Here is a 10,108-nt window from a genome sequence, read left to right as displayed (position 1 = left end):
AGGGAAAGATCAGAGGAACAACATGTGTTCTTCACTATTAGGGGAGGCCTAATGACAAGCTTACGAGCACTAGGGTTGATGCTAAGAATCCTGTAGTAAAACCCTTGAGCTGACGAGAACTCCAGAGCACCACTGTTGCAATAGATTCTGTACCTAGGGTTTCCACAATTATCACTTGTGCTAAGTGGGTAAGGGACTTCCATGTTGCCACATTTAGGGCAAACATCAAGGGCTGGCACATGGGATAGTAAAGTGAGCAAAACGATTATCACGAACATCATCTTCACTCTAGTGTTCAGAACAGGAGAAAATACTAGATGAAGCAAGGAGCCTAACAACTATTTGCCTTATATAAACATGCACACCCGTGTGTAACTCTTCAAGCCATAAAGCCAATTAACTACTGCTAAATAAAATATTCTCGCAAGATATTGGAAACGAAAACAATAATGATTTCTGATATAAGTGCGGTGTCCCTTGGTGAGTATCATGCAATCTGGGACTTGCACATGGCAGATTCTCTGCCACCTTCCTAAATAAAGACAATTAAATAGTCATCAAGTTTATATCACCTCCATGAACTTTGAAGCTGATTAGCTGAAGTAAAAACACCAACCTAAAGAATATGAGACAGCATATAACCCACCTGATACGTCAGCTCATTCAATCATCAGATTGGCCTAACTTACCAGGAAATGGGGATTAATCAACAGGCGACTCACAGCATCCAAAATTGAAAAGTTCAGCAAATAGAAAGCAAACTTGTTGCTTCGATGAAACAGCTGCACTTAATGACTACAAGGACATGTGTTCACTTGTCAAGAAATTCTAAAACCTTCAGTGCAAAGTATAAATAACCGGGCATTAAAATGCAGTAACAGGGGCCATGAAATCTGCATCACACCATAAATCTCATAACCCAACACAGAATAATCCAGGATAACAAATGATGAACTTAAACTTTGAATATGTTACTCAAAATCGCGCAAATGTGTGCACACCAAGGTAGACAACAGTCTGGTCTTGCTTCCATAATCTCATCTGATTACATTCTAGATTTGTGATGATTATCAAATGAATTCTTTGGTGGACATGCGTCAAAGAGACTGTATATAATAAAATAACTAAATCCCACTTACCTTCTTTTGAGTTTTCGTAGGCCATTTCCTGAAGTGGTTTTATATTAAATGATAAAAACTCTTTGGGTTGATCAAAAAAGGCAAGGACAAGCTGAAAAAGTTAGTGTGGCATCTTAAAATAGCATCATCATGTCATTAATCTAACAAAACCTAGAGTGCGGTCGAGCTATGATTAGAGAGACGGTAGAACGCTAGATGTGATTACTGGATGGGGTTGCACATGTCGTTTAAATATCATGTATATCATATATTTGTTTACATATTATTAAAACGCGCCAACAATTTTCTAATTTAAATATTCAAAAGTAAAAATAAAAACACTAAAATACTTTTCATGACTATATTAATTACATAAATTATCTGTATGAAAGTATAAAAAAATCCAAATTCAAATTTTTTTTATCTAATCCATACTTGTACTTTACAATAACAACGGGAAAAAAACTCCTATTAATTAATAAATTTTTTATCTTAAGAGTAAAAAAATATTTTTATCATTCAAAAACTTGTAAGAAATCAAGAAAGCTCTTAATTAATTTTAAATTTTGTTAAGAATATTTTTATTATTTAAAAAATAAAAAAATACATACATTCCCAAATAATTTTCAATCACCAAAGAAAAATCAGCCTCAAAGCCTAATTTTTTCCCACTCAAGGGTAAATACATAATTTCACTGTAACAATAAACTATATCTTCTTCTACAGTGAAAACACCTTGAGTATACCACATGCTCTGGGCTTGATTGAATAGGAGTAGAATTGCGTATAGGTCTCTTGAGACGGCCAGTCACTTTCTGGGGAATGGGCCATGTTTCGGCATGGACGAATTGCACCAGCTGAAATGCAAATGTCGTGTTCGATTCAAATGGGTGCAGTGCGGAACCAGGGTGGGGAAAGAGGAAAACAACCATGCTACTCACAAGCTACAATTTCGTTTAAATGATACTGATTTGCTGGAACAGATGGATGAATAGACAGTGAAAAAAGACACCGACACAGGCACTTTAATCCCTGACATTTGAGGGTAACTCGTAATCTCAACTGAGCAAGACATAAAAGGAATCGAAGTAAAAAGGAAAGAATAAAAAATCTCCTCCAAAGTTTGACATTGTGTGAACACAATAAACATTTGCCAACATTACCAAGGTGGAAAAAACAGAGACGAGGATGCCACTCTTAAATGGTTCTGCGAGCCTCCTAAATTAGAAACAATAATTAACTACTAATTATTCCTTGAGCGTTTCCCAGATCCAAATGCAGCAAAAATAAGCACCAGACAAAAATGGCCGCATTAAAATGTAAAAGACGACATTGGGATTATCAGCGACCTCGCTGCCTAGATGACCAAGTTGACTTTGAACCTCCACCCCACCTATCACTGGGGGGGTTGCGATCATCAGGCCTGCCACCACTGCCCCAACGGTCTGTATCTGAATGGGGCTGCCTGGCACTGCCACTGCTCCACTTGTCAGAATCTAGAGGGGCTGGCCTACTACTTCCACCTCCCCACCTATCAGTTTCTGGAGGAGCCTGTGCTGAGCCTTCAGTTCCCCCTCGCCGGAATCTGGGCACATACTTTCCAGGGGCTGGTGCAGCAGCCGCCCCAGGCTCTGGACCAGCAGGAAGCTCAGAAGACCTCGATGGTCCGTCAACCAAGAGAGCTTCCCTCCTTATCCGTTCCTTTTCTTCTAGTTCAAGTTCTCTCTGTCTCTGCTTCTCAGCTATCCTATCCAACTTTGCCTTGTGTTCAGCTTCTTCTTTCCTGCGTCTCTCAGCCTCTGCATTTTAAAACACCAACACAGAGAGCATGAGCTGGTCTTGATCATAGACTTATATATGCCAATAGAGGAGGCGTGGTAAATACACAGTTGAATGAGGAAAGCAAGCAGCAACACTAGGGGGAAAAGACTAGAGAAATGATGAAAGGGAAACACATTGAACATAAAATATGGATCAGGTATATAGTGGAGAAAATTTGTCCTCATGCATATAAGGTATCTACCTTCATGCTTGCGAGCCTCTTCCTCTTCACGCAGCCTTTTCAGTCTCTCCTCTTCAGACCTCACAAAGAATATTTTCTTCCTCAAAGCTTCTCTCTCTTGTTTCCGAGCTTGAACAATCTGGTTGATCCTTTCTTCCCTCTCGGCTCTCCTTTGGTTGAACTCTGACTCTCGGCGACTCTGCCCTCTTTCCTCAAAAATGATCTGCAAGAGAACAAAAATTGAATTCCTTTAATTGTTGAAAACCAACCAAGAATCATAGCACAGAATATCCAGGCTGGAGGAGTTATCCTCATATTTCCTCAGATAAAGAAGCTTCCCATGACACATGGTATCACAGAGATATTAGATACTGACCTTGTTCTCCAACATCCGAGACAGCCTATTCTTCTCCCTGAGGTCCCCATCATGGCGCTGTCTGCTCAATTCAATTTCTTGCTGCAATGCAGATACCAATTAGAAAGGTAACAACCTAACAAATTGCCCCAGCAAACTATACTGAATGAAAATAACATCACAATAACAACCATTTTTTTAGGCAAGTTGCAATTTAAGATGTGAAAGACACGGGCAGAGAATTAAATTTTTATATAGAAAGACCTCGAAGGAAAACGGCCTTTCATGGACATATGACCAAAAATTAAGCAGGTACCTGCTGCTCGTGTTCATGGAGTGCTCTCTCTTCCACCAATCGTTGTTGAAAAGCAGCTTCAATCAGTGGGGCTGCCTCTTCTCTTTTAGCTCTTTCCAAATAATCCATGGTTTTAACCAATTTCTGTAATTTCTTCTCCATTTCCTGCCTCTCTCTGAGCTGCTCACTCAAAGCCCTTTCCATTAAAATTTGCTTCGTCACTTTTTCCTGCATGGAGATAAAATTGTCATATTGAGCACAGCCCCCAAAATACTGGAAAGTAAATTTCAAAAGGTATAAACTCACTCCTTCTAAGATCGGCTTCTTTCCTCCTTTCCTTTTACTGCGTTTCTCATGTTCCTCAAGTAAAGCTTGTGCTTCTTCAAGTTCACGCTCCTCAATTTCCCGGAGGATCCTTTGTTTGTTCCTTTGCTCATACTCAGCTGCAAGCCTCTTCTGCTCTGCCTCCTCTGTAATCTTCTGCTGCTTCAGCCTCCTTGACTCCTCCTCCCGTTCCTGAAAGCAAAAGATTCATGTAAGAAAAATGAAGATATTGGTGAATGATGAATACGTAAGTTATCTACTGAGGCAGCAGCAGTTTAAATGGCACTACCATTTCCAAAAGTTGACGTTCTTGTTCCTCCTTTCTCTTTTCAATGATGGATTTCCGAGCTAGAAGTCTCTTGTGTTCCTTATCAACAATCTCCCCTAGTCCTGGTAAAATCTCACCCAGCTTCGATGATTTCTTTATTGGAGGATAAATCATAGCCCTTGCTTTATTTAAGGATTCAGCAAAAACAGTCAAGTGATCTCGCAGCCCATCAGATTCAAGATCCTGTAAAAGTCAACCCAATGAATGCAGTCAAACTCTGTTTTGATATCTCACCAGTACCACAAGAACCGAGGATGGCTGACAAGACAGACCATTTCAATGAATCAAGGCCAGCAAAAAGCCAAGGTGCAAGCACAATATACACTTTCCAGACAGGGTGTGATGCAGTGCAACTCAAGTTGGGAAGTAATATCAATAGTTTAGAAATGGAACTCAACAAAGGGACATGCAGATGGGAGATTGAGAGAGAGAGAGAGACAGTAAATGATACGTGATTAGAAACACTGCATAGAGAATGAAGCATACCTGAGTGTCAAACAGCACAACATGCTTCATATGGTCCAGTTTCACAGCTATGAAATTATGTTTCACAGCATCAACCGATATCTTCTCAACAGCAGAGAAATCAAAAAATGGGATCATCTGAGACAAACTCTCAACTTTCATGGTCTGATACACCTGAGACACCTGAAAAATCATGGACAAGCACAAGTGACCAGAGAAAAGGATTAAATAAATTAAACTGACATAAACTCCAAGAGAAAAAGGTAAAGCAGAAAAAATTGCCTACCTGTTGAAGCAACCTCAGGGTAGCAAGCTTCTCAAGGGCAGGGACATATTGGGAGAGGTGCACTTCAGGCAAGGAAGAAGCTGAAGCAAGTTTTCCCCCTAGTTTGGAAATTTTGGATAACAAAGGCTGAACCTTTGCTGTAAGATCTAATGGTAGAAATTCATGCTCCAAAAGATGGTAAAGATCTTTCACTTCCTGAGTTGCACAGCTCATTACACCTTTGGATACCTGAGAACAATATCCAAACCAGGCAATTCAAATATTTTCACAAGAACAAGACAAAATATGGACACTGTTTCAAAACCCATTTATAATGATTTCCAGTACTGTAGAATTGTGGCACAAGAATTCGACATAGATTACTCTTGGAAAATAAGGAAACTTTTAGCAATATATTTCCATCATTAAATGATAAAAAAGACAATTCTTAAAAACATGCACTGCAGTCTCTCTGTTTTTTTAGAATGAAGGGATGAATAAAAATAAATAGCAAGAAACTAACAATTCAAACTTACCAGTTCTGAAAGAAGGGATGACCTTGAAAGCTGCAAAAAAAAAAAGCATTATGGAAATGAGAAACATTAGAAAAATTAATAAATTATAGATCATGAAAGTAAATGCAAGTGAATAAATTGCATTACCACTTCTCTATTCTCAGGTTTCAGGTCTAGATTGAAACCTATAAGATTAGCCATCCGCATATTCCGCTCTTTCTCATTTTCAAGCTCCAAATGAGATGCCCCCTGTGTGTGATCATAAGGAGCCACTGCTAGAGCAGCCAAAACAACAGATGATGCTATCATCTGCAAGTCTTTCTGGCTTAAGTTTTTATTGAAACTTTTCTGAAGTGTAAAAAGCTTTAACCATGCATAAGCATGGTAAAGATGACTTGATGAAATCCAGAATATCTCTGTTAGCTTGGCATAATAAACCACCATCAAGGATGCCTTGGGAGTTTTTTTAACCATGCACATCAATCCATGGATATCTTCAACGGACCGAAAAGCTTCCTGGGCATGAAAATTAGGGAAGTGAATGGCAAATGAATACAGATATACATCCTAAGAGATACACTACAGGTAAATAACTAAATATGCATACCTGCCAGAGCTCAAGCTCAGTAGCTACTTTTAGCTGCTCAAATCGTGTATCAAGATACAGCTGCAAGCTCTCTGGGGCTGAGAGATCAGGTCGATCCCTTTGGTCTCTATATTTGTTGAGGTTTGCTAAATGGTTCCTGATGATCTCACACAACCGCCTAAATTCAGTTGTCCGTTTGTATTGCTTACAGAATTGGAAAGCTCGGTGGGCTGTCATCTGCATGCAACAACTCAAGTTCAATAAGATAATTATTTGGATTAATAGTTCTCGTATACAAATGGCCATCAGAATGGACACAACCAATCAACCCCATCATCCACCATCTAATGATGAAAGACAGTAGAAGCATGAGCACTTAGTTATGATGGACAAACTATAGTAGACATAATATGAGCAGAGGGCATGGAACAATGAGGAATCAACATAAGCAGAAAAATCCATATGCTTTTGATCATCAATAGGGTAGAAAAATAAGGGGAAAAAACTCGAAAGTCCAATGAGCAAAAGTTGGTCAGCATCAATATTCAGATGGTAATCATCTTATTGTGTAACAACTCAGCCAGTCAACTAAAAAGAAACTGAAACTATATAACTGTTAAAGAAAGAGAAAACAAATAAACCATTTTTAATTTTCAGTCCATCCAGCTAGCAGAAGTTTAAGAACCTAACACACATGCCTTCTATCACCTCCCATATGTAAGCTTTGAAGTCATCAGATGTTCCGTACACGCATCATATTGAAATTTTATAGAGATGGATGCTGGCAATGTGAAAAGACCAGGCATTGAACCAGGAGGTTTTATGTTTAAAGTAGAAATTACCGCGTATAGGGCCTCTAGCTTTGAGTTGTTCCGTAATATTTCAAGTACAGTTCTATAGGTCTCCCACAAAAACTTGAACCAAGGAGTAACAAGCTCACGATCAGACCTATCCTTTCCCTTCTCACCACTGACATAACTAAGCATCAGATCTTCTGGCCTTTTATCTGCTTCCAGATCATCCACATCAAGAGCTTCTTCAAGGGCTTGTGCCTGACTACGAGCTTGTTCAGCTTTCTCAGTGGAAAGATGCATGAAATGCTTGATCACCTCCTCCAAGGAAGTGACGTTCACTTGTTGGCAAACAATACGGTACTGAATCAGACCATCCTTAGCAAACCTGCCCCTCCGCAAGTCAACACAAAGCTCTACATACTTAAACATAATCCTTTCAAGTGGTTTTTGCCAAGCTCTGTATCTCTTTGAGGTGATTAGATCATGAAGGGCTTGCAATGCATCTTGCTTCTGCCCAACATTTATCAACTCTGCAAGCATACATCATTAAAAGTCAAGGAAATTGGGATGTTAGTATCACATGTACATTAAAATCTCAGAGACAAACGTACAACAACAAATTCAAAAACAAAAGGCCTACAAGTATTTCCCTACTTCCACCATAACCATACTACAAGTCACATCTGCAGCAAAGTCCAGTGAAACAAAGTGGTTCTTCTATAACCACATTTTGTCGTTCAGGTCACTTCTGAGGCCAATTTTAAATCACAACCAGCTAAGATTTTTCGTTGGCGTGAAGCATGCTAGCATCGAATGAATTTGATATCATCATAATTTTGGAACTAAAACACACGATACATTAAACTCTCACGTTTAAGCCCCGTTTTAAACAGATTAAAGTGATGCATTGGAGAGGGCATTAATACTTAACAAACAACAACACAACCCATCACTCACCTTCAGCTCGCTTCAAGGCATTCTCTGGTTTGGCAAAAGTCGACATGTTGCAATCAAAATCTCTCAACCTGCTCAATTAAACTTAAAGTATCAAACTTTGGGTCACCTAAAATAAAAGGACAAAAACAAAAACACAAAATAGTAAACCAAAAACAAAACAAAAAAGTGAGAAATATAAAAAATTCTAACCAATCTCACATACATACCATAGAATATTCAACTTCCAAATCCTAAAAAACACACATATCATGCAAAAAATCACTCAGTCTGCACTGATTTATCAAAGATCCACAATTCTTTCGCTATACGCCAGAATCTAAAAAACATACTCCCAAAAACACATAAAACAACCTCTAGAAGACCCAACGCATCAAATCCGATTGAAAGATTAAAACTTCGAGCAAACAAAGCCAGGAGAAAGGATTTCTTTAAGAGAAAACAAAACAAACAAAAAATAAAAAGGAACCCTCTAAACTTACGCGAAAAAACAGCGTAGAGATTGAAATTGAGTGAAGAGATAGCAAGAGAAGGGTGGCCGCTCTTGGTTTTCTCCTGCAATAGCCAAGGGTTTTGAGTGTCCGTTTTATTAGGAAACCGGCACTTCTTATAGTCGGCCCATCAGTGAATTGTCCAGATAAAAGTGTTTTGGGTTTATGGGTTTGGGTCAAGTATTATCAAATACAGTAGAAGAACACTGTTCATCGTTCCTTTAACTTTATATTGTCGTGTTTTTATATATTGATATTTCTTTCAAATTGCATTCTTTCATGTGTACGAAGTGTTAATGAATATTCCGATAATAAATTAAATTCTATTTTTCAAAACAAAATTTTATTATTTGTTAAGAATATTTGCTAGAAAAACTTAAATTTGCTCTATGAAATTTGAGTTTTGAGTTTGACTGTTAATTATTATTTGGTCCTTGTTGTTTTAGCAATCAACATTTTGGTTCCAAACTTTCTTGTTTTATGTTTTAGTCCCTGTATTTTGAAAAAAAGGAGAGTCTCCAGAAATGTTAAGGGGAGAAAAATGATTGGATGCTGGCATTCAAGCCATCAAAAAGACTTATTTTAATATTAATGAATTTGTATTTATTTTTTTTTTAGAGAATTCAATGAAAATGATGTTATGAAAAGTTGATTAGGATCCTTAAAGTTTTGTTGGGTTTTTTTTTTTTTTCTTAAAGTTTTGTTAGGTTTTTTTTTTTTTGGAGGAACTAGGAGTTGGAAATGGATTTTTTCATGTTTTGATTTTATATTTTAGATGTTTTAAAATGAAAACAAGTTGTAAAAATAAGTTTTTGAATATAAAAACAGGATTTATTTGGAAGCATAATTGCAATTACTTTTTAAATAGTTTTTTATATTAAAATACATACTAATAATATTTTTTTTATTTTTTAAAAATTATTTTTAATATCAGTGTATCAAAATAATTTAAAAATATTAAAATTATATTAATTTAAAGTTAATAAAAAAAATAAAAATAAATAATTTTTTTAAAAATAATTTCAAAACACAAAAATAAATATACCTTTATAATATAATTTTCTGATCATTAGGCCATGTTTGTTTTCGGGAAAACAGTTTTTGGGAAACCACTTTCCACACTTTCTTGTGTTTGTTTATCATTAGAAAAGTTGGTCAACAGAAAACATTTTCCGATCAACAAAAAACATTTTTCAGTCAACAAAAAACACTTTCCGGTCAATGAAAAATATTTTCTGGTCAACGGGAAACACTTTCTAGTCAACGAAAATATTTTTTAGTCAAAAAAATTTAGCTTTGTTTCAAGAAAGTGTTTTTCTTTTTAGCTGTGTTTGTTTTCTAAAAAGTGGTTTCCGGTAAAACACATTCCAAACTTTCATAACAGCAAATAAACACAGGAAAGTTGATAAATGGAAAACTTTCCTGTGTTTGTTTGCTGTTAGGAAAGTTGATAAATGGAAAACACTTTCCAGTTAAAGAAAAATTTAGCTTGATTTTCAGGAAAGTGTTTTCCTGAAAAATTGGGAGGAAAACACTTTTCGAAAGTTGTGAAAAATTTAGAAATGTCATTATTTGCTGATTATATCAAATTTGATCCTCAAACTTTTGATTGCTAT

The 10,108-nt window shown here is 36.8% G+C and overlaps 2 protein-coding genes across 2 annotated transcripts in view; both read right to left on the bottom strand.

Moving 5' to 3' along the window:
- Window positions 1-333, bottom strand: part of LOC105134267 (wall-associated receptor kinase-like 20) — a 1,270-nt gene extending 937 nt beyond the window's left edge. The window contains exon 1 of the mRNA XM_011038614.1: window positions 9-333. Coding sequence (XP_011036916.1) covers window positions 9-281 — 273 coding nt within the window. The 5' untranslated portion in view covers window positions 282-333. The remainder of the gene's footprint in view (window positions 1-8) is intronic.
- Window positions 334-2,138: 1,805 nt separating this feature from the next.
- Window positions 2,139-8,588, bottom strand: LOC105134265 (eukaryotic translation initiation factor 3 subunit A-like). Its single transcript, XM_011038613.1, has 14 exons — window positions 8,484-8,588; window positions 8,005-8,072; window positions 7,096-7,577; window positions 6,275-6,490; window positions 5,815-6,183; window positions 5,689-5,718; window positions 5,174-5,401; window positions 4,909-5,070; window positions 4,384-4,605; window positions 4,077-4,286; window positions 3,792-3,998; window positions 3,497-3,577; window positions 3,142-3,343; window positions 2,139-2,917 (listed from the first exon to the last, which is right to left on the bottom strand). The coding sequence occupies exons 2-14, from the start codon at window positions 8,048-8,050 to the stop codon at window positions 2,460-2,462; spliced, it is 2,913 nt and encodes a 970-aa protein (XP_011036915.1). The 5' UTR covers window positions 8,051-8,072; window positions 8,484-8,588; the 3' UTR covers window positions 2,139-2,459.
- Window positions 8,589-10,108: the final 1,520 nt, after the last annotated feature.

The sequence above is a fragment of the Populus euphratica genome, unplaced genomic scaffold (assembly GCF_000495115.2).
Source record: "Populus euphratica unplaced genomic scaffold, PopEup_1.0 scaffold158.1, whole genome shotgun sequence".
In the NCBI taxonomy this organism is placed as follows: Eukaryota; Viridiplantae; Streptophyta; class Magnoliopsida; order Malpighiales; family Salicaceae; genus Populus; species Populus euphratica.
This window is presented reverse-complemented; position numbering and strand designations above follow the sequence as displayed.

Excerpts from the sequence above, each read along its gene's own strand:
- LOC105134265 (XM_011038613.1), bottom strand. The coding sequence starts at position 8,050 with ATGTCGACTTTTGCCAAACCAGAGAATGCCTTGAAGCGAGCTGAAG. Across the intron at positions 7,578-8,004 it reads TGCCTTGAAGCGAGCTGAAG|AGTTGATAAATGTTGGGCAG; the intron begins GTGAGTGATGGG and ends GTATGCTTGCAG. Across the intron at positions 6,184-6,274 it reads CTGAGCTTGAGCTCTGGCAG|GAAGCTTTTCGGTCCGTTGA; the intron begins GTATGCATATTT and ends TTTCATGCCCAG.